The sequence below is a fragment of the Annulohypoxylon maeteangense genome (genome assembly GCF_022496945.1).
Source record: "Annulohypoxylon maeteangense strain CBS 123835 unplaced genomic scaffold GGS22scaffold_18, whole genome shotgun sequence".
NCBI lineage: Eukaryota > Fungi > Ascomycota > Sordariomycetes > Xylariales > Hypoxylaceae > Annulohypoxylon > Annulohypoxylon maeteangense.
The window spans coordinates 774046-796580 of NW_025953265.1; the positions used below are offsets into that span (position 1 = coordinate 774046).

The window sequence follows — 22535 nt, forward strand, 5'->3', positions numbered from 1 at the left end:
GCGACTTTCCGGTGCACAAAACGGGCGACTTCGACTTCCATGATCTAGAATCAACACAGCCACGCATAGAACACTCCAGCCATGATAGGCACTAGGCAGATAAATTAAAAAATATCAATTATTCACTTCAACACACCTGAACACGCTATGCTATCCTACCTGTACCTAAGGTATGTAGTCCTTTAAAATGCCAAACACACCTACCTACAACAAATAGTAGGTAGGTATGCGTATATATATACTCCAAGTGAGCCACGTTGTTTTTCCTTTTCCCACCAACCCTATAAATACACACTTTCTCCCTCTCTCCCTTCTTCGTTTCCGCATTATCGCGTACGTGCGTGCCTCGTAAACCCCGTCGTAAAAAACAAAAAAACACACTACAAGCCGCCCGCCCCGTCAATCCAAAGGCAGTGTCATGAAGCCCATCACATCACATCGTGTCGTAGTACAAAATCACTCCAGACCACCCTAATCCCCTACTCCCAAAACCACAAAGTCATCGTATGTTTTAACAAGTTGCTCCGGTAAGTAAGTGCGCAAACCCCCTACCCCTGCGCCCCAGCCAGGAAAAAATCAATCTCCTTCCCCTGGCCAATCGCATGTTCGTTCTCCGCAAGCTGTTCCAGCAGGCTCAAGAACGGGTCTTTCTCCTCCCCATTCCCACTGGCGGAACCTGGGCTCGGGGCATGGTTCTTGCGCTGCTGTTCATCCACATTTCCATTTCCACCGACACTTATGCCCAGCCCTGCGACACTGGCACCGCCATGCCAGGGTGTAGGCGAGGAGAAGGTGTTCGTTGGCACGGTGCCGAACATAGGGTCGTAGCTCGTCACCCCGAGGGAGCTTTCGTTGTCGCCGCTTGGGCTGGGGGTCGCGTAGTGGTATGAAGGAGAGAAGGGGGCTGTGTTCATCGACTGCATCTGCTGGTGTTCAGACGGGGAGTCGAAGCCCGCGGCTGCCGCTGCGGCGGCGGCGGCGGCGTTGGCTTGGTCGTCTATTGATTCCCGTCTTTGTTGGGCTAATTGGGAGGCGCTGCTGCCATGAGAAGAAAGCGTGTTCGAGGCATGGAGTATCGACGATGGGCTCTGAGTAGCCGAGAAGGAAAAATGGCGAGGATGGGCCGTGGGCGTGGGTAGGCCGGAGGATAGGGGGCCGTTGTGGGTTGTGTTCACCGGCGTTAGACTCCTCATCTCCGAGCGTCTGCGACCGGCGATCTTTCGCTTTAGACTTGACCTCTCCGTGTCTGCATGGACGCGACGCGCGTATATCTCGGGTCCATTATATGCATCTGAGGTAAATTCGACAACGGCATCTGATAATCCTAAACTCGCGACATCGAACGTAAAAGGGCGGCCACCTGGCCTGCTGATATTGGAATAGCGGTCGAAGAAGTCTTCGAGGTTGAACGTTGGCGAGTACCGCATCGAATTGTTTGCGAGACCCTTGACTAGTTCGGCGTGGGCGTTGTAAATATTCTGTAAGGTATCGCGTTGGGGCACAACGCTGGCCCATGTGTAGCTGAGTTCGCCGAGTTGGTGTAGTTCCCGGGATAAAAACTCAGACGAGGATGAAAGTACCCCTATATTTTCTCCTCCTCCATTCTTATTATAGTAGGCTCCATGTATGTGAACGGTGCCCGCAGTGCAAATACAATATCCGACAAAAGCAGGCCATTCAATAGAAGCCATCTGTTTTCCGAGTTCGACTAGCTCGGCAATCGCGTTAGCGTGTAAGAAGCATATGTTCGTTGCCTCTATTTGCCATGATTGATGTTGACTTGTTCCGGCGAGTTCTGCTAGATTAATTGGTAGGAAGGGCCTATATATGAGACAGTGAATCAAATGGTAAACAAGCTTGCTGAGGACTAGAACAGTCGAGTCGGGTTGTCCAAACAGGGTATCCACACTGGAGAAGACATCGTCGGTTCCAGAAGCCCAAATGTCTAGATCTTGTCGGATCTTAGAAAGCTCAGAAAGAGCATGCCAAGGGAAGTGAGAGTCGCCCTTGACACCACCAGCTGCCAGATACCTATTCGTCGTTCCTAAGATCCGGCTGATGTCGATGAGCATACCACTACTCCCTTGTGATTTCCTCCCGCTACCTTGTATATGTTGAAGATTTGATCCATTTTGAAAGAAATCGCCTTCGACCGGTAAAGCAGACGGGCCCGGAGACCAGCACGGTAGACGCAGAAGAATAGTTCTGTCGCTGATAATACATGGGCGCTTCGAGCCACATGCCATAAATCGATCGAGGAGGTAGCAGGTCCAAAATAACCGTCTCCTTACTTCCCGTTCAACGGTCGTAATACGCGTTTGTAAGTCAACCTCTCGATGTAGTTCAAGGGCCATAGCCATGCCAATGGCAGTTGCTAGATGAGCCCGTTAGTCCATGGTCTTATGAGTCATTCATGATTTAAATCGATAGCCATTTCGTAACATACTTAGGAGCATATAGGCCTTCTTCCCCTTACCAGCTGCAGTAAAGGCGGTGACAAGGAGAAGAAGAGCCTGGAGTGCATCGATAGATGGCTCGTCTGTATCAATCTCGCTCCGGGACTGTAAAGCATATTCCTCACTCAATTTAACCGCAGATTGATATCCGGTGGGATAGGTTGTGTATCTGTTACAATTTTAGTAACTTGCACACATGAATCATGATGTGCAAACGAACCTGGCTGCAACAGCATAGATGGCGTGTATGAGATAACTGGGTAGTTGGCTTAGCTGTAGCCTTTGCCGCACTGACGATTCGTCGAGGATGTGATAAGGCTTTGCATGGAACCGACTGAAGTAAGTATCAAGAAGCGCATCTATCTGAATGTTAGGGGTGGGGGGCTCGTTGCTAAATGTAGGCGAGTATACTGCAGATTCGGCGGCTATTTCCGTTGTCCGGACATTGTCTAGAGCTGGTCGTTTTGACTTTGGCTCGGAGGCTTGTTCAGCTACTGCAGAGCTAAGACTAGAGAGGGTTTCCTCTATGCTAATATGTTGTGCTTGTCCGTTAGTTGTTGAGGCATCCGACTGTCTGCGATCTTTGAGCTGAGCTTCCAGGCCATCTACCCTCTTCAACAATGCTTCTAGCACGTCTGTCTTCGGTCCTCGTTTCTTTGGTACCGCATCTGTAGGTCATCAACATGATTAGTCCTGCCATCTCAATCCACCATGAAGGACTTCCTTCTCGAGCAGAAAATGCCGACCACGTACCATATACGCAAGGACACTGAAAGACTTGACAAGCCTCGCAAGACGGGCGTAATCGATTGCACTTAATCTACATTCAGGGGGTCGTTTGTTAGATTCATTCATTCAAAAAATAAAAGCCCGGTTAATTAGATTGACGCCCCCATTTTGGGAAGAGCCTTACTTTCCGCTTCCGACATGACTTGCAATTCATTGCTTCTCGCGGTTCGTTGCCCATACGGCGACTTGGTAATCGCTCGATGCCGATTTGGGGCCGCGACATAATGATGGGCTGAATCCCAGGGGGAGGTGCAACACTCATCGTGATTGATTCGTCGGCGTGATAGTTGCGGTGAGTGATTGTGGACGGAACGGATACTGGATGTTCCCGTCTCGTTCAAGTATCTCTAAAAGATAAAATACCGAAAGTGTCGCGGTCAACCCGAACATAACCAATCCCTCTTTTCACTTTCTCTTAATCCTTTCTCTCTACTGGTATAGAGGTTTCTGGTGGATCGCCAGTGCAGCTCTCAACATCTTTTCCCGTTGCTGGACGCGTCGCCGGCTGCTCAGTTCATGTATCCAAGGTGGAACGACGAATGGCGTTACATGTGTTGGGTCAATGCTGCTGCATATCGTATTGTACGGATACCTAGTGCAGGTACTGAGACGCGCCCAATGATACAGCTATAAAATTTCTAGGATTTGGAGACATTGAGAGACACGGCGGAGCTGGACTAATAAAAGAAGAGCAACAACGGCTTAGGGCCACGCAATGCAGGGAAATTTGTGGTCTGAAGTTTAGTTCAGATGGGAAAAAAGATGGGGCGTAGTTCATGCGGAGAGATGCTGGGATATAGCTGGGATATAGGAATGATGTAGGATATGGACTTCTGGGGTTGCTAGGGACCGCTGGAGACTACTGGAGACTGCTGGGACTTCTAAAAGGTTGGGGTTTAGGGCGTTTTAACCCTGCTAACATCCTAGACGATGCTGGGAGATGCTGGGAAATGCTGAGAAGTCAAGGACTGTCTCCGCAAAAGACCTGATTCTAGCACGGTCCTTGTTCGTTGTCCACTCGGCTCGTGTATTGCTCTTGTCTGCCCTTGTCGATGCGGGACCTGACGGGGCAACTGGGGAAAGTTGCAGGGGAGCCGAGAGAGTAACAAGAACAAGGGTTCGTATTGGTTAACGAATTCGAATTCGGACCAAGTAGTCGGAAAGCCACCAGAATTTAGAGGGGGGGGGGTTCTGAATGGGGTACTTGCAGAGGTTAGTCCCGGCTTATGCCGTTTACCAATATGCTATTGTTAAGCTTAATAGCTTAATAGCGAATGCCATTAACTGCCACTCTCAGCTCAAGCCTAGAAAATTAGCGGAGGAACGAACCTAGAAGGGTTGGAGGTGACGATTATAGGGGAGGAAGAGGGGGGTGGACCTCCAGTCTCCAACTTCTTCACGATGTAAAACCACGTGCTAGGATCCACGATTAACGGGACCTTTAGTTGCGCACCAATAGTCTTAACTCATCCAGAATCCATTCTGACTAACATTTCCACCCTGACCTTCAAAGCCGTAGAAGCGCCGACTCCACCGCCCTTAAAGGATTCTTTTTAAAGGTATCGAGCGTCATCACGAGCTGTCAAGGTTGGGTACTAGGTGTGTTAGCTTGTGATCCCCAGATCTATCTTATGCAATAGAGCCTTTCTAGCTTGCCAGGAGTTCCATCGGCACGTCACATTGGTAAATCTTTTTCGGCCGGTTATCTAAACTAGGCGTCCTGTGGCTTGAATCATCCGGAATGATTCTCATTCAGGCGCATATCGGTTTTCTGGCGAATTCCCCTTCGGAGCTGTCCAAAACCAGGTATACCTCGGAACGTCGAGAGAAATGTAGTCTCACTTACCGGCTTGGCGTATGCCATACTATTAGGCTTGAAAACTTCTGTATTCTAGACTGATCTTGAATTGTCTTCAGCCAACTTGTGCGGTTGCAAGCCTCCTAGCCTATATGCGACCGAGATCAGGACCACCGCGGCGGCGGCGGAACCGTACTTTGGAAACATTGGTCTCGTCCGATATAATATGAAGTCGGGATCAATTACCTAAGACCAGGCCACGCATGCCCTACGAGTGCTCGGACAGTATCTCCAGGCGATCCCTCGTATCTTAATCCTTAACGAGTATCCACGGCAAGCCTTGTGTAGGTCCACCGAAGTCTCCTCGCGCTTATTAGAAGCGTAGTTCCCTCTCCTAAGAGCCGTCGGTTATGAATCTATATCCGATCCACTGAAGCCCGTTATTGCACTACGCCTCTGCCTCAGGGCACCGTCGGTACCTAGGAGGTTGATGATCGACAGGTCTAACTCACTTACTCGGCAATACGCTAAAAAAAAAAAATCTATCTCAATCTTGTATTAGGTCTGACAACATCCTGAGTACCTATGCATCTCATCGCTATTAGTCTAGGGAGTTTCCATCCTAGTAATGGGCGGTCTAAAGGATAAGACCACAAGATATTAAGACGCAACTGAGGAAGACAGCCCGCCTAGCCACGTCGCAATGATAGCGTTTGCTAAGAATTAACCGGCTTGGGTTAGTGAAGTCGTTCAGTTTAATTTGTTGATGACACGCAAAGTCCAGGATCTTCCTCGTTCAGAATTAGGTAGGCCTACCCGGGGGATTTTTCATGACATGAGTTCGAAGTATCGACCCGGAGGCAACGGCGTTTGAAGTTGTGAGACGTCAACCTTTTTTTATGTGGCTCCTAAATCGTCATGATCAGCAGGTATATCATTGGCTTAGATGATATCGACGCCCTATTCCAGACGGATACCGACAGTATGGGAGAAGCAGTGCTAGCCGGCGGAACTCTGTGTTCGTGCATCCACATATTAACGCCAGGAACGTTCAACAGCATGGGAGTACCCGAGCAGATGGCGGTGGGTCGAGATATTACAGATCCCTTTGGTATTGCAAAGCCCTCTGCCGTAGACAGATTGGAGGATCGACATCATTTGTTTCCTTTTCCGTATCTACGGGGTTGTCGAAGGCGTCTCGTACGATACAGTAGCGTAGAGATCGACATACAGATTTTACAATAATAGCCATATCAAAGAATATGTAAATCTCGGCCGTGACAATAGCACGTGTGATACCAGATAGATATCGTGTCTTGTTTGGATCTTTGGAACTCATCTCGGAAGAAGAAGCAGGTGTGTATTCCGGGGGGATCTAGACAGGGGTAAGAGGATGTCGTAAGAAGCCGGGTTAATGTTCGCCGCTAAAAGACCCGAGCTCCCCTCCATCCCATTCTAGAATACCTAGGTATGTAAGTAACAGTAAATTTCACTCTCGAATGAATATTAAAGCAAGTATTGATTTAGCAGAGGTAAGTCCTTGCGCGATTAGATTTCGTGATGCGGCTCCTTGCCCGAGGTATGCAACTTTCAGTCCTCGGCCGTGCTCGCCTAGGATGGTGACAGATCCGGACAACAGGATAACCCTAGACCCGTCCTGTTAGTCTCAGCTTGCAATGTTGACATGTTACACCTGTGACATAGTAGAAGGAGATAGAATTTTAGATCTGATAGGCTTATAGATCATCATGGACTCGGGTTTGGGACGAATACTGTAGGAATCCACGGTGAAGCTCTCCGCAGTGCCTCGACGTGGGTAACCTTTTTCCTATGGCTGGCTGCATGTGGCTTCGTCTCGTGAAATAATCGCCAGACTGCGCGTAAGTACCTGTCGTGAATTACAGGCTTCAACGAAATTGTTTATGACATGCAGATAATGTTAATAAAAGATAGCCTGTCAAAATATCCTATGCACCTTCCACGGCGTCTTCGAGGCCATTTCATCAGGCTATAAACCGATTCAGGTACCCGCCGTATATTAAAAATACCTGATAATCATATCAGTTTTTACATATCAGCCCAGTTAAGCATCCACAACATGCCTATCTAGGCTGCTAGACAGGGAACATACCTAGTACGTAGGAGGTAGCTTCTATGACTCAATACGTAAGAAGCCTCCAAACTCCACATCGTTGGAGTTGACTGCTCACTTCGGTAGCCACCCGGGAATTGCCCCGGCTTATGGCACGGGGTCGCATCGACGAAAACCACCTCCCAAACTTTAACAAAACTCCGAGCCGTTCGACCTTGATGATATTATAGGATCGCCTCAACATGCACATGCGGTCTAGTGCTCAGACTATATGTGTTAACTCCGATGAAACGAATTGGGTAGCACAATGGAATATTGACAAGGGTTGTTGGAGCATAATGGCGTCGCTAAGAACGTGTGGCTGCATATACGCCTCTAGGCCGTCGAGAAGCGTTCGTGAAGTCCCGAGTTATTCTAAGCATCAGCTTTCTTTTCAGTAAGGCTACAAGCCTATGAGTCCTCAGTGGACGTGATCTTGGATCAAGAAGTAAGTGAACGTGGTACTGATCAGATGTAAGATGTATTCTCGTTAGAACCGTCCAAAGTCAAAAACTCGTCTAATTATATCATAGATGATTCCGTATATCCAAATCCCAATACTATCACATACGTCAATATTTCGGCTACTCTACTCGGGGGTATTATGTGGTTCCTTTAAAACATTCCTTGACCACTTGCAAGCCGCACGAAACTATACGGCACATTCTGACCGACAAGTAATCTGAAGGTTTGGGCAGTTGTGAAAGCCGTCGTGTCTGCTGCACCGTACGTAGCAAAGCCGCTTTGCTCAGCAATCAAACTTGGGTCACCTTTCCTCGGTCCGTCAGCAAGGTCTAGAAAAACTTTGCGGATCTGTGTCGACGAGCCCCTTGATCCTCCGAACACGCGCACAAGCATGCCGACAATGTTGGATTTCTCGGGTCCCAACGCAGAGATAATCACGAATGGATTGGCCTTATCGTGTACCATCCTTGCCCGTTGAAGACCCTCTAAGTTATTGAAGGGTTGAACTTCGAGACCACGAGCCAAATCAGGAGGTGTCTTAAAGCCAACAGTGTACACCTTTCCAATACGAAGCACCTTTAATGCGTACATAGTTGACGCTGCATCATCGGCGTTGGTAGCTAGGACGAGTGCTGCGCGATCGACGTAAGCTGACGGCGCAAGGTCGCGTGTTAGAGTGCTGACAATGCCACGCCAATTTGCATTGTCAAATATGAGCGATGAGTTTAGTGGTAGCCTATTAGCGTTGTTACCGAAGGAAGCATCACCGTTTCGATTAGAACTAGAACTAGATGGAGTCGCGGGGGGTGCGGAAGGTGGTGGAGTTGATGAACCAGATTGGACAATAATGGTGTCAACCATACCAATCGTGCGGGCTGCTTCGGTAATCGACAGACCTGATCCGTTGTTGAGGCTCGCAAAAAAGAAGCTGTTGTTCATGAGGCTTGTGAGGGATATAGGTGGGCATAGATACGCGCCACCAAATGATTTCTGATTACATAAAGTTTCTATGAAACTTGAATCTTTCGACTGTCTCTCGACAACGGCAAATTGGTGAGGTAAACCAAGTTCGTTGAAGCATTTCTCGTAAAAGGGTGCGTACGGGGTAGCGATACGGGAAAATGGACTGCTGACTCCGTAAATACTTTTCTTTGGAAGCTGGCCAAGCGTTGCCAAAGCTGCGTTAATTTCGGCAGCGCTTAGTTGACCTGGTGCGGCAATGATGGGAAGAAGAGGGTGAGTGATTGGCGTGAAGACTTTATTTAGGGTCCTTGAGAACTGACCAGTCTCTCCCATGTTAACCGCAGATAACGGGGGTGAGCCTGAATACTCGGCTCGAATTTTAGAACGGAAATATTCCAATTCAAAGTTTTCGTTGGGGTCGTTGATTATCGATATCATTTTTATAATATCAGCATATTTTCGAGATTCTAGAAATATGGACTCCGCTTGAGCTGAAGGCCACTTGAAAGTACCAGAAAAATCGTGGAAAGCAGACATAATGCGACTACTTCCGCGCTTTTCGTACAGCTTCCGCCGGATATGTTCCGGAAGCCAAAGCTCGACATCGATATATTCAACGCCCCACTGAATAGCCCGGAAAAGATACTCATAGTACAGGTCAGGATTGTCCATCGGAAATCGGCCATTTTCCCTTGTACACCTAGTAGTGAAAATGATAGGCAGCTCGGTTCTCTGGCGTAACAGCATGACCTGTTCGCCGACGTAGCTTAAACTAGGTATGACTGCACAACCGCCATCATTTAGGGGCTCCTTCAGGAGGTCGACACGTAGTTCTACAGCGTCGGCGCCAACCGTGAGAATATCAAGATTTGGAAGAGCAGCACGAACATCAGGAAATGTAGTCGAGATGAAGTAAGTGCGCGGCTTTGACATGAGCGAATCATGGTGGTTGATCTGGCCGAGAGTGAATGATATAAATCGAGCTAGGTCTTGACGAGAGAAAGACATTCCAGGATACAAATATTCGTAGTCGCATTGCGCGGAAATATATGTATCCGGAGGCATTCCGAGATTGACGCTATGGGCATTGATCGCAACCACAGCATCTCGATTTCGTGTAGAGACATCAATTTTGGCGCTTTCCAGCGATATCCCTAGCACTAGATCTTGCTCTAGGGAAGTTATGCCTTGAAAGCTATCCGCCATTCGGTAGGGTTTCCCCAGGACGTCGGCGAAAACCGATACTATACTCTCTTGTCTGGGACCATAGACAATGACGACAGTTCGAGTATCCCCCTTTTGTAGTCCACTAGTATCACTTGTTCCGTTCGTAACTGAAGATCGAGATGCTCGATCTGTATCTGTTTCGGTCGGCGAGATTCTTGCGCCATTATTTTCAAGCGAACGGACTGGCGTAAGGGCCTGGTGAAGCTGCTGGACTGTCGCCATGATGCCCTAATAGACGACGACCAGGCTCTAACAATGGAAGTATTTTGGACGAATATTATCGAGACCTGACACTATATCGGAATTGTCTCAAGCGATAAGGTCTTCATTTGCAACACGTGCCGCAGGCTTGCGTTTGATTAAACAAGGAAATATAACGGCGGCGGCGCATCGGTGGATATAGGATTTTTGCTAGATTATTCGGGTTTATAGACTGATTATCGGTCGATCAAGTAATGCGATCGTAGGCAGTTATCGTGGAAGACATCTCGAGGTTCGGGCTAGTGAATTTATACGACCTAGCTTCTATTACCTAGTCGTATTAAATAGCTGAAGCTTGGTGATAAAGTCGCAAGTTGGAGACGAAGCTGCGCGTGCGACGACTAGCAACCCGGTCAAAATAGCCTCGGGAAAAATTACTCGGTGGTCCAAAGTAATTCTTCCGGCCACTTAGATGCGAGTATTTCCAGCTGCAATTCAGCGCGGGATCAATCGAGGCGAGAGCCTCATGGCCAGAAATAAACGAGAAAGATAAGAAATGAGCGAAGGTGACTGTAGATGGATTGGATAACTTACCTTCTAGGTAGTAGGCAGGGTAGGGTCCTTGGGTAGCCCTAGATTAGCGTTTGGTCTAGCGTTTAGACGCTAGACGATAGGTACCTACTCTGGTACAATATTTCGCCGAATTAGAAGGCGTAGGGTGAGCTGGATTGGCTAGCACCTGGACAAAATTCTGGGGGCCCCACGATTTAGCACCCGTTCTCCAGCGCTCGAAGATATACCCCGATACCCTTGTCCCAGTAAGGTTAATGATGTGCTATTTCTCCGCGAAGAGGAAGACAGGAAACGTGGAAGGTTCAACCATCAAGAAAGTCTACGATAACAAGCAATTGCAATTCCCGGATTTTGTGGGACTAGGGGACTAAGTAAGGACTACCTCTCGTATGGATGGCGTGGGATACACTTCCCTTCCAAGTTCTACGATTTAAATAGAGTCTTATCTCATACCCCTTCCTCTTGTCGCATCACTCCTCTTAACCTCTCAACTCCGCACTCCGGATTTCAGGTCAATAATATCCTCGCTCGCTACACGATATCTTGGGACCTCAGTCCTTTTCCTCCGATGAATATCGACAGATACGGGGTATCTATCGTTATCCGTATATTCAAGGAAAATATGAATGCTTTGATGCTTTAATCATATAACTAGTTCATCAATACGAATTCTTTATCAGCATCAAAGCAAACCCTCAGGCATTAAAAAGCTACGTCTTCAAATTTCGCTTCGTTCACCCAAAATGAGTTATCTATCACCTAATACGACAAAATACCCACCATAGGGCATTTTTTATCTTCCCTAAGTCCAATCCAACAGACAGAATATTTTCGCAATTCGCACGTCTATAGAGAATCGAGATAAAATTGGATTCAAGGAATTAGGGAGCGACGTTGTATCGTTGAATGGGGTGTTTCATAAATCCTGGCAATGAACGTCCGATCAAGAGAGCTTAGTGGCATCGCCTGTATCCAAAGATCGCCCACAATACGACCTCGGTATTAAATGCCCCTTTAGTACTTTGTAGAAGCGTGCTAATAATGTTTATCCTGAGAAGCGTACTAATGGTGTTTGACTTGATGACAGCGTAGGTAAGTATCTATGTTGAAGAGATTTATCATGCTCATCTATAAAAGAGAGCTGTTTCTTCAGCAGCATGGGATCATACTAAGGCAACATCTCAGCATCTAGAGTTAACGAGCTGCTGCTACTCATTAGGTGCCATCAGTGCCAGAAAGTTACAAAATCAACGACATGGCGATCATGTGGACTTTAGTAGTCTTCAGCTTGCTACACTTCAACCCAGTGTGGTCGAGAGTGGCCCCGTCGTCGGGTACTATCGATCATTCGCTACAGGATCGGGCAGATTCTTTTCAGAATCCCGTGGTCTTTGAAGATTTCGCCGACAACGACGTCACAGTTGGCCCTGATGGACTATACTATTTTTCTGCCTCAAACATGCACTACAGCCCGGGCGCGCCTGTTCTGAAATCCGGAGACCTTGTTAACTGGGAACTCATCGGTCACTCTGTCCCTACTCTCGACTTCGGAGAACGTTACAATTTGACAAATGGACATGCATATCGTGGAGGTACATGGGCCTCTACCATGCGGTTCCGCGAGAGTACTGGGCTTTGGTATTGGATTGGTTGTGTTGATTTCTATTATACCTACGTTTATACCGCCAAGGATGCCGCTGGACCATGGACTAGGGCGGCTGTGCTTCCCGGAGGAACATGCTACTATGATTGTGGTCTCTTAATAGACGACGATGATACGATGTACGTGGTATACGGTTCTACGGATGTATCTGTGGCCCAACTATCCGAGGATGGGCTCAGCGAAGCGCAGGCCAAACATGTCTTCAGCGCTTCAGACGTAGGGAAAGACGCGATTGAGGGGAACCGAATGTACAAGAAAGATGGCCTTTACTACATCCTTGATGACCATCCAGGCGATATCACATATATCTGGAAGTCTGATAGCCCCTGGGGTCCATATGAGAGCAAGATACTCGTCAATGGCGTCAAGACCCCTCTTGCAAGTGGAGGGGGCGCACCTCACCAAGGAAGTCTTGTTAAAGCTTCAACTGGAGACTGGTACTATATGTCCTTCACATGGGCATACCCCAACGGCCGTATACCAGTTTTAGCTCCTGTCAAGTGGGAAGATGATGGCTTCCCTTCTTTCGTCGCAGACGGATCTGGTGGATGGGGCTCCTCTTATCCGGCGCCACTTCCACTAAAAACTGTTCAAAGTTGGACTCGCACTGACACATTTGATGGAGATTCTTTGACACCCGATTGGGAATGGAATCACAATCCGGACGAGACCAAGTACAAAGTTGGCGATGGCGGCATCACCTTATCCACTGTAACCGTAACAGATGACTTCTACGCAGCACGTAACACGCTAACCCATCGAGTTCACGGCGAGTTTCCCGTTGGCACCCTTGAAGTCGATTTCAGCAAAATGGCCGATGGCGATCGATTTGGTCTCGCGGCTTTCCGTGATCGCACCGCTTATATTGGTGTCTATCGCACTGGAGCGGATTACACTTTGACCGTTGTCCACAACATTACTCAAGATGAATCCTCACTGAATACGACTGGTAATGGGAATGTAGTTGCTACAGAAACGAACATCCCCTCGGACAAGACCTTATGGCTTCGAGCATCGTTGGATGCGCGTGCGAGCGGTACATACGCTGCCAACTTCTCTTACAGCACCGACGGGCAAGAGTTTACTCAACTAGGAGAGCCGTATACCATGTATACTGGATGGTCTTATTTCATGGGTTATCGCTTTGGAATCTTCAATTACGCCACCAAAGAACTTGGTGGTTCAGTCCGAGCCCTTTCGTTTACAAGCGCCTAATTTAACCATAAAGGGTTATTACTCACCTTATTCTCCTATTCGACGCAATATGTATTAGGTGTTATATAAATTTCTGGTTTAGATCCTGAGTACTAGGTAGATAAATATAATCAAGTTGAGGAGAACCAATGCTCATTTTCTATAGCTGGGAATATCTCTAACGCATGCTTCAACCCGAGAATTGACACATACTAAGATACAACTGGTAGGTAAATCCTACGATTACCATATGGATGTCTGGTAGGTGCTGATGATAGGCGGGCATGACAGACGGGGTATTCAAGACCCGTTATTCTAGAGGCGATCCCGCCCTCCAAATTCATAACCACCTGGGCACGTAAAAAAAAAAAAAAAAAACTCTTTTCACGCATATTTCGAGTGCGGGCTGTCAATTCACAGGGTTGATACCTATATATACCCAAAAGAAGTAAATATTTCTTAACACAAAATATGTCTTCTATCTTCCCTGTTTTCTGCACCGCGGAGTTGCCGATCGCAGTAAGTATCGGTTCAATCCATCCTGGTCGATGAGCACCGCTAACATAAGACGATGAGAAAGACGATAGAAAAGCTCCTAAGCGATTCACTTGAGGGTGCTAAGAAAATGGCCCCAAGTGAACCATCTCTCGCGGTTGTCACTAAAGCCGACAACATGTCCCATACCACCGCCTCAACCCCACCCTTTCAGCCATTTGATTCTCCCTTTATAGGTCAGTCGGTGAAGGAAATATCGCGCCAGTTCCCTCAAGCACATCACTTCGCTGTCTTAGATGAACGATCTCTTGGTGAAAAGACCGTGGTTCTGGTTGAATTGAGCTCACCCGATAATGTTCAAACCGTTCGAGTCACTTTTGGTTCGGCCCAGTCTGTACTTCTCGCTTTGAACCTCGCTACTCTAGGGTTTAAAGACATCCAAAGCATCGCTGCGTCTAATGGAGGTGTATATGACTTAATTTCTGGGAGTCCCAAGAAAGGCCAGTCGGCGCCCAGAAAGAGGCTTGGTGCTGATTCGTAGATCGGCTAGAGTTCTGCGATATAGCTCAATCGGATACCTATACACAATAACCATTTTAATTGAAACAACCCCTTTTTTTCATATGTATCAAGCATTCCCAAAGTATCATGCTCAGATGGCTATCATAGCACAACATGACCAGGACTAGGCGGCACCTCACCAACATCCCACGCCGTCTTCTCAGCGCCCAGCTCAAACTCCAACAAGCTATCCTGCCCCCCAGGCCGCACTATATCTTCATGTCCAATCCAACTCTTATCCCACGCTTCACCATTAACTTTAAGACTTTGTACATACGGCCCTTTATCCAGCCCCGTAGCCATTATCCTCAAAACCGCCCCCTCATCCCCAAGTTTCATAGTAACATCCCCGAACCGCGGGGCAAGGACCAAGTACACCGGCTGCGTCACCACAGGGTACAAGCCGATCATATTCCAGACCAACCAGCTGCTCATAGCCCCCGCGTCGTCGTTCCCCGGGATCCCCGAGCGCCCGGTGTTATAGTACTGGTCAACGACTTCGCGCGATCTCTGAACGGACTTATGCTGTCGCTTCGGGAAGTAGTTGTATAGGAACGGCGTCATGAAGCTCGGCTCGTTCCCGGGGTTGAATATCGTCGTGCCGAGGCTGTTTCCGCCTTGGTTCGACCGCGTGAGGCCCGGGATGAACATGGTGTCGAGTCTTGCCTCGGCCTTTTCGGGGCCGCCCATGAGAGAGACTAGGGACTTCATGTCGAATGGGATTGTCCAGGTGTACTCCCACCTAGAGAATTATTAGTTGGTGAGATTTGGAGGGAGAGTGAGAAGGGTACTTACGGAACACCCTCGTAGCTGATACTGCTCCATTCGCAGGCACCGCATGATAGTGGATCGTAGTCTTGATAGGTGCCGTTCGGGTACATCGGGGCGAGGAAACCGGTAACATTCAATGATGTCACGTCCGCGGCCCACGTCTTCTGCCAGCCCCTATTACCAAATTAGAATGCCTTCTTCCAATCGCGTTGAGGGTTGATAGTCTACTCACGCTGAACGATTCAGATATTTGACTGCATCTTCAGGTGCTTCTCCCTTGGCGACTTGAGACAGCGAGAAGTCATTCAATGAGTACTCGACCGTCTTGCTAAGACACCGGCCTTTTGAAGGCGTCACATAGCCATATTTCTTCCAATCATTGAGCGCACCGCGACCTTCTTTCGTGCTCCCCGTCGGATCCTCGAAGTCGAAATTATTGTATGGTTGGATTTCCGCATTAGTTTTCATAGCTGCGTAGCCGTCTGTCCAATTGATGCCTCCCTGAAGCCCCTTGACATAGGCGTCGGCGAGCACGTTGTCCGAGTTGGAACCCCCTTGTACCCTGCCGTTGAAGTTATGGCTTCTCCCATCCGGCATGAATCTCTCGAATCGCCAGATGTCAATTAAAGCTCGGACAATCCCGATTTGAGTCTTGGGTTGAATGAGGGTTAGGAGGGGATGAAGACATCTGAATGTATCCCAAATGGTGTAGAAATCATCATAATAAGGCTCATCGGATTCCCAATACGGATTTTCCCCTGTCCTGTTTGACGGGAGTAGGTGAGCATGATACATCGCCGTATAAAACATCTCTAACTGAGTGTCGTTCGTAGTTGTAACATCAATTTTCGAGAGTACTTCCGAGTTCCACTGATCTTTAGCGGCATCTCGTACTACTTCCAAATCCCAATGCGGGATTTCTTCAAGGAATTGACACGCCTTGTCTGTTGAAACCCACGATATCCCGACTTTAGATTTGACAGTCGTGACGTTCGACGGGAATTCAAATAGACCACCAATTCGGTCTGCGTACTGGTATCCTATAGTTCCACCCTCGATCCAGGTCCGATTGGTAAAAGTCGGCTTAACATCAGTAGTGTTTGGCCAGTATGGATCTGTTGCCTTCCCCGAGAATAGCTGGGCTTGCGACGGGGTAGAGTCGAATTGAGCGCAGAAGTATACTCGAAAGTCACCGCCCCAAGCCCAGCCCTCTCGGTAAACGCCATATCCCGAGTACCAGGCACCATCGTCGCTACGCTCAAGTTTCCCGTTGCTATACCATTGTTCTTTCTTTCCAGTGCTTGGGAGGAAGTGACTTAGGTCGACGAGAACGAAACGTCCGTCGGCGTCTTTAGGGTATGTGTACTTCATAATTCCGGCATGCATGCTAGCACTCATCTCGGCAGTGACGCCGCTCTGAAGCTGAGTCTTATAGTATCCGACGCTAGCTACATCTTCGCCGACTCTTGGTTGCATGTAAGTCAGGTTATCTAGTAAATTGACACCATCGAGAGTTGTAAGGGGCATCTGCGGTATGAACCCGTATGTCGGTGCACCTCCCGTTCCACTTTCGTGGAGCATCGTGATTCCGGTTACGTTGCCATCTGGTGTATATCCACCATTTGCCGAGACTGCAATCATCAAAGTTAGTGAAAACCGCCTTTATTACTCCCGCCTTTAACTATCGTCACCGAGGTTAAACTTACATGAGACATTCCACCTTTTATATTAATTAGCAAGGACCTAATCAATATTACGAAAGAAAAATGCATAAGAATACGAACCGAGTAGTGTCAATCCCAACCTTGACTGCTCCGAAGGGAAGAGTAGCCCCGGGAAAGACATTGCCAGCGTTAAAAGCTGTACCCTTCACTGGGCCTTCGGTGCCAATGAAGGGATTCACATATCCTGTGAAATCTTTGGCTGCATTGGCTTGGGTAGCCCTCACGGCCAGCATCAAAATGCTGACGACATAACTCCGGGGGAGCTTCATCGCTCCAAATTACCTACGGTCTCAAAGGTCCCACTGGCAAAAGCCCACGGAAGAAATTGGCGAGGAACATATTTCCTACCTTTGAGGCTCGTCGATCTACGTTCTTTAATGTAATCCCAGAATCCCCAATCTCGATCGGTTCTCCAACCAGGATACCCCATACGACTCCATAATATCTCCGTCGTACCCCAAATTTCTTTATCCCCAAGCCCTCGAAGGCGTTCGCTAAGCCGCTTCCGGTTTTCTTCACCGCTGAAATCTTGAAGTTCGCCGTAATTCTTACCCGAGGTTACGGTATAACTATTAGCTTTCTAGAAACCTCATACTGTTGAAGCTCGGGTCACTAGATCGCAGACTTCGAGAATTACGGAGAGCAGAATGGAGGATTGCGGGGTTTGTCTTCATCTCGTTCCACACCGTCGGAACCCAACTCCCGGTAAACATCGCCGAAATATCCGCAGTCAGCCGATAGTCTATAACAATTCGATTGATACCTTTTTTCAGGTCATGCTAGAGTAAGTAGTACCTAGACTTTCTCCCGATATAATATTTTTTTCTCTCGTGTGATGTAACCCGTATATATGACCCAGCTCTCCGAGCCAAACAGCGTATGATACCTATACCCTCCCCCCAGGAAAGAAAATGCACGCATCCTCCCTCATCCCGCCCATCAGCTCTGCGTCCAAATTCCTCGATGAGAATTCGAAATCGTTGAGCATGTGGCTGGCTCGGAGATAACCCATTTCCGCCACCCGAGAAAGCCACCAATTTATTTCCTGAAAACCTGGAACCCTCCCGATCCCGATCCCAACAGTCTAGGGCTCGCTGTTGTTAACGTCCTCCACACGGACCACCCGCCGAGGATCACGAAAGCGCCCCAGTGTGCCCAAGCCTTCTTCCTGTTTTTCTCCCCTCCGTTAAACCAGATGACGAGGCCGTCTCCCAGGCCCGCGAGCGCTATAATCGCCGTGAACGCCGTGACGGCGTCATCGTGTTTCAGCCACTTTAGAACGCCAAGCGATAGACCGTATGTGACTTCGCGGATGCCCTTTAGGTGTATCAACGGGGAAGCGCGACCTTCTTCAGCGCTGCTAGATCGTCTTTCACCACGTTCGCCTCGCTCGCGTTTTTCGCCCCGATCCCGCTTGGACCGGGGTGCAGGTTCCAGCGGTAAGCCGAATCGGCCGTACTCTTGTGTGGGGCGGAAGAAGCAATTCACGCCAAGAAGGATGCTTCCCGCGCCAATGAAGTAGGCGGGTATAGGCGGTGCCGCTCGGAAGTTGTAGACCATGATGCGAGGATTTTTATTCGATTTCTGAAAAGAGTCTTTCAATTACAAAAAACTGGTAAAAAATTTGAGGAGGGTCGTTCGGGCTTCTTAAAGGTCGTGTTATGCTCGAATATGGAGCTGCGATGGGGCGGTCAGCTACGTGGCGGAGTCCAACGTGTCGATCGAGGAGGCGAGATATCCACATGGCCCATCATACGTGCATCTTCCGGGTTCCAGCTAATTCCGATCCCTATGACCGGCATATTTAGTAGGAACGCCACCGTTGGGTTCAGGGTCGATTCTGCCATGTCTGACGTGCACGATAGCCTCAAAATAAGTACCGCATAGGACCAGAGCCAATGAGAGCTCGAGATAAGTATGATATAGTTCCTTTGATTGGTAAACTTCCTTGCTAATGCTTTTATATCCCTGTTTGAAGTTTTCTCGCACCTTAGGGTATATGTCCATTTCAGCCCAATCCTGCAGCTCTAGCGTGAATACCTCGGTGCCTCGGTGGTAGACGATATAAAGTCGTAGGCATCTCTACCTGTAATTCAAGTATGCTGTGTCCAAGTGTACGACCATGAGAATTCAGACAAGTCATTACATTATACTTACCTACCTACCTACAACACACTAGACACACTTTGATAGTGTGATTTCTGGCTGCCAAAATGAAGCCTGGGTAAACTCAATCATATAGAAGCGACACGAGACACCACCTTATGCCATCTGCTATCATTAGGAGACCATTCTTCTACGAATTCCTCCATGGCATCTATTGAGCTCCCACAAAGGCTCTCTTCCGCGCATCATCGAGGTTTATTATAGCCATATTTGGCCCTTAAATGGACAAGAAATGTCAGGGAAAGGGAGATTGTACATTCCCCGAACCAGCTCATATCAAATCGACCCTTGCCAGCTGACATCAAGACTTCAATCTCTTTTGATCTAGATCTAAACATGTCTACTTGGATCAACTTTAGTACCACTAGATTAAAATTCCAAGAAAGGTCACCCCAAAGATATTAACAGGAGAACTTATATTATGCGATGTGCCGTTATCTGGCCAAAATATCTCCCAGTTTCTTCCGTGGGTTGAGTCAGGGGCAGAGCCCCTTTTCGGAGCATAATTACTGAAGGCATATCGCTGAAGTTTCTGGTGAAAAGCATCGACGAGCATTTGGACTCCATGGAAATGTGCATGAGAAACTGAATGAGCGAGGCAGGAATCTATTCAATATGTTCAGCGCATAACAGCCTAGGAAGTCATCTAACTACTAAGTAGTAGGTAGGTAAGAATAATTGAACAGAGAGCGCGTGGATTGTACGAAAAGAACACGCGGGCCTAGCGACGACGAGCATACGTAAAGCCGATATAATATTCGATATTATAAATGAGGCTCTAGTTTGGCGATATTCTTTCTTTGTATGTGAAACTCGAGAGTTTCGAAATGGCGTGGTGTACGTAACGTTAGGCGTAGCCTCACATACAAGACGAAGTAACCCATACTTACCTACTTAGGTATTCATTGCTTTGACAGAGACCTCCGAGACGCGTGCTCACGTTAGCAATTTAGCTGTTTCACCTAATCGCGAAGATGCGAATCTTCAGATTGGAAGTGCAAATGGACTCTTAACATATGATACCCCTTAAACCGGCACGGAGCGGTCCTTCCCTTGCAGGTAACAGTTCGCGAAGCGTAACAAAGCAATGCAATGTGTATTCTAGATCGTGTTAATCATAGAGGCACTGGTATTTGTTTTAGTAGAATTGCTGTCTTATCTTTGTGTCGAAGGGATGCTCATAAATCTACGCCTATCCGGCCAAACAATAATAGATAGATCGATACTTGCCTAGGTAGGTATGCAGGGGGGGAAAGTAGATAGGCAATATTAATCTCCTCTCTCTGGTACCCTCTTGTGGCGTGTATTTTCTTTAAAGAAGCGCCATTCTTATGAAACTCCTAATTGAGTAACTATGTGAGGGCTAATCCTCGTGTAGTATGTGGAATGTGGGTATGAATAGTCTGTGCGATTTGTCTGTTGATGGATAAGACGATCGATAAAAACATATGTAGAAACATTTCATCTCCACCGAGCTAAACACACATGTAGAGCTTTACCTAATACGGGTAAACGGCAGAGCTGCATGAAATCATCGGTTAGGAGCCGAGTTCGATATGACATTGCCGTCTTAACAGTCGTTCGTCTTGTAGGAGACCTGGGACACGGCCTGCGAGGATGTCTCCGAGCTGTTTGGATAGCTGCGACGAAGCCAAGAGTTTATATCCTAGCCGCAGATCTCCTGTGACAGAGAGGGTCGTAAGCTTCGTTATCTTTTTGCCTTCCAATGGAATAAATTTGGGTGGGGTCGTGATGAATCTGGGGTTAGGTCCGCGATGCTGTTTCAGCGCGGAAACATCAAACTTGGACCGTCGTAATCGACTTAGCAACAACATTGTTTCTCAGAAGTGTGTGTGGATAAAAGCTCGTGTCAAATCATGAACTGAGACGGCGAATACACTAGCTGAATGAAGAGGGAGACGTATTGTACTCACTAGGCTGATAAACTGATACGATTGGTACTGTATTAAACTACAGTACATGTTCGTATTTGTGTTTATCTTATTTGAGACCCGGCGTAGAGGTTCTTGGCTCACACCACGGGGACTCTGTTTCAGATGCACGCTATTGGTGATCAAGGCGAGTTTCACCTGCTTCAAGATCTCACATCCCCTTAGTCCTTCTTGCCGGGATGTTTCCGAAGCTGCTCGATATAATAAATGTAGCTGCATGTATAAATAAAAGAATCTGGGGCGATCAGTGCTGTTCATATGTAGATCTTCAATTGCGACATCTCTTCGACGATCCGCAAACTACTTTCGTTTACTGCAATACTTGTTATTTATACCCGCGAGTCACTCTCTCCACCAAGGACGATCTTTAAGCAGCCTGGAAATCAAGATATATCGCTGTCGTCATGAAGTTCGCCGCTTTTCCCAACGTTGCCGTGGTTCTAGTCATGTGCGCATCTCTCATAGCCGCGATACCTGCCGCGCTACCGTACGACGTCGAGGGGCATACGATAAGGACGCTAAAGAGCTTAAGAAGCAGCGGTTGCTCGATGGCGAAGATTAGGGATTGCGTCAACGATACGGGGCTGGAAAGCACATTATGCTTTGCGCAAGTATGCTCAGGTGCAGAGAGTAAAATGAGGGTGGTCAAGCGCCAAGATCAATGTACCGAAGAAAACCTCCTCCAATGTGCTGTGAGGGAATGGCGAGAGGCTGAAGTGTGTTTCCAGGAGTTATGCCTATAGGATTACCGAGGATATTATGCGGATTACAACAAAAAAAAGATATGGGGTATTTCGAATCGAGTTTCCGCCATACCGAATGTGATCGTCCTCGCAAAATACGAGCTGAGACGACGGAAGACAACAACGATAATGCGCCCCGCGCGACGATCATCCGAGCTCCCAGTTGAGACGGGGACGACGGCAGCGTTGGAGCATAGTCTTTCAAGCTCTAATATTTAATGAGTTCGATAAAAGACATTCGCTTGGTTGAAGGGAAGTCCAATAACAGCGCCGATGAAATGCGGAGGAATTATCGTCAAGTGCTATTCGTTTGATGATGGCAATGGAGCCTCATTCGCTTGGTTGAGGGTTATGTTATGCTGAGAGCAGCTGAGTCTGCTCAAAGATCGTTATGATTTAATGTGTGCAATTATGAGAAGCAAATGGAATAGAGATCGGAATACCCCTGTTATAATTCATTTCACAAAATAGTAAAAAGTGATGCACTGTAGATATCGAATGCGAGTTCAACACCTAATACAGATGGAATCTGAATTGTTGTTGTAGAAATGCTAATTGAGATCTGGGAACAGCGGGTTCTAGAGTTTCGAATCGTACCTATTTTGAGCTTACGTAATATGTGGCGGTTCATCTGTTCGTGCTTTCCTTGAACCCTTCCGACCG

At 47.8% G+C, this 22535-nt stretch overlaps 7 protein-coding genes across 7 annotated transcripts; 3 read left to right on the forward strand and 4 right to left on the reverse strand.

The window, feature by feature from the left end:
- Positions 1-100: 100 nt before the first annotated feature.
- On the reverse strand, positions 101-3846 carry GGS22DRAFT_57417 (uncharacterized protein). Its single transcript, XM_047967449.1, has 5 exons — positions 3370-3846; positions 3210-3276; positions 2677-3124; positions 2447-2625; positions 101-2374 (listed from the first exon to the last, which is right to left on the reverse strand). Exons 1-5 carry the CDS (start codon positions 3505-3507, stop codon positions 549-551), a joined length of 2658 nt encoding a protein of 885 aa, XP_047815668.1. The 5' UTR covers positions 3508-3846; the 3' UTR covers positions 101-548.
- Positions 3847-7789: 3943 nt separating this feature from the next.
- GGS22DRAFT_181576 (aldolase) lies at positions 7790-10051 on the reverse strand (the record flags this gene model as incomplete). Its single annotated transcript, XM_047963876.1, has 1 exon — positions 7790-10051. The coding sequence occupies one exon, from the start codon at positions 10049-10051 to the stop codon at positions 7790-7792; it is 2262 nt and encodes a 753-aa protein (XP_047815669.1).
- Positions 10052-11858: 1807 nt separating this feature from the next.
- Positions 11859-13481, forward strand: GGS22DRAFT_181577 (glycoside hydrolase family 43 protein; the record flags this gene model as incomplete). The annotated part of the gene is made up of 2 exons (XM_047963877.1): positions 11859-11909; positions 11961-13481. The coding sequence occupies 2 exons, from the start codon at positions 11859-11861 to the stop codon at positions 13479-13481; spliced, it is 1572 nt and encodes a 523-aa protein (XP_047815670.1).
- A 429-nt stretch (positions 13482-13910) lies between these two features.
- Positions 13911-14557, forward strand: GGS22DRAFT_57488 (uncharacterized protein). The gene is made up of 2 exons (XM_047967451.1): positions 13911-13979; positions 14041-14557. The coding sequence occupies exons 1-2, from the start codon at positions 13932-13934 to the stop codon at positions 14494-14496; spliced, it is 504 nt and encodes a 167-aa protein (XP_047815671.1). The 5' UTR covers positions 13911-13931; the 3' UTR covers positions 14497-14557.
- On the reverse strand, positions 14558-17708 carry GGS22DRAFT_57465 (glycoside hydrolase family 92 protein). The gene is made up of 5 exons (XM_047967450.1): positions 17072-17708; positions 16994-17007; positions 15520-16918; positions 15312-15461; positions 14558-15258 (listed from the first exon to the last, which is right to left on the reverse strand). The coding sequence occupies exons 1-5, from the start codon at positions 17278-17280 to the stop codon at positions 14619-14621; spliced, it is 2412 nt and encodes an 803-aa protein (XP_047815672.1). The 5' UTR covers positions 17281-17708; the 3' UTR covers positions 14558-14618.
- Positions 17676-18952, reverse strand: GGS22DRAFT_172059 (uncharacterized protein). Its single transcript, XM_047962693.1, has one exon. It carries the CDS (start codon positions 18569-18571, stop codon positions 18050-18052), a length of 522 nt encoding a protein of 173 aa, XP_047815673.1. The 5' UTR covers positions 18572-18952; the 3' UTR covers positions 17676-18049.
- Positions 18953-20835: 1883 nt separating this feature from the next.
- Positions 20836-22411, forward strand: GGS22DRAFT_172066 (uncharacterized protein). The gene is made up of 2 exons (XM_047962694.1): positions 20836-20979; positions 21112-22411. Exon 2 carries the CDS (start codon positions 21534-21536, stop codon positions 21870-21872), a length of 339 nt encoding a protein of 112 aa, XP_047815674.1. The 5' UTR covers positions 20836-20979; positions 21112-21533; the 3' UTR covers positions 21873-22411.
- The last annotated feature ends 124 nt before the right edge of the window (positions 22412-22535 follow it).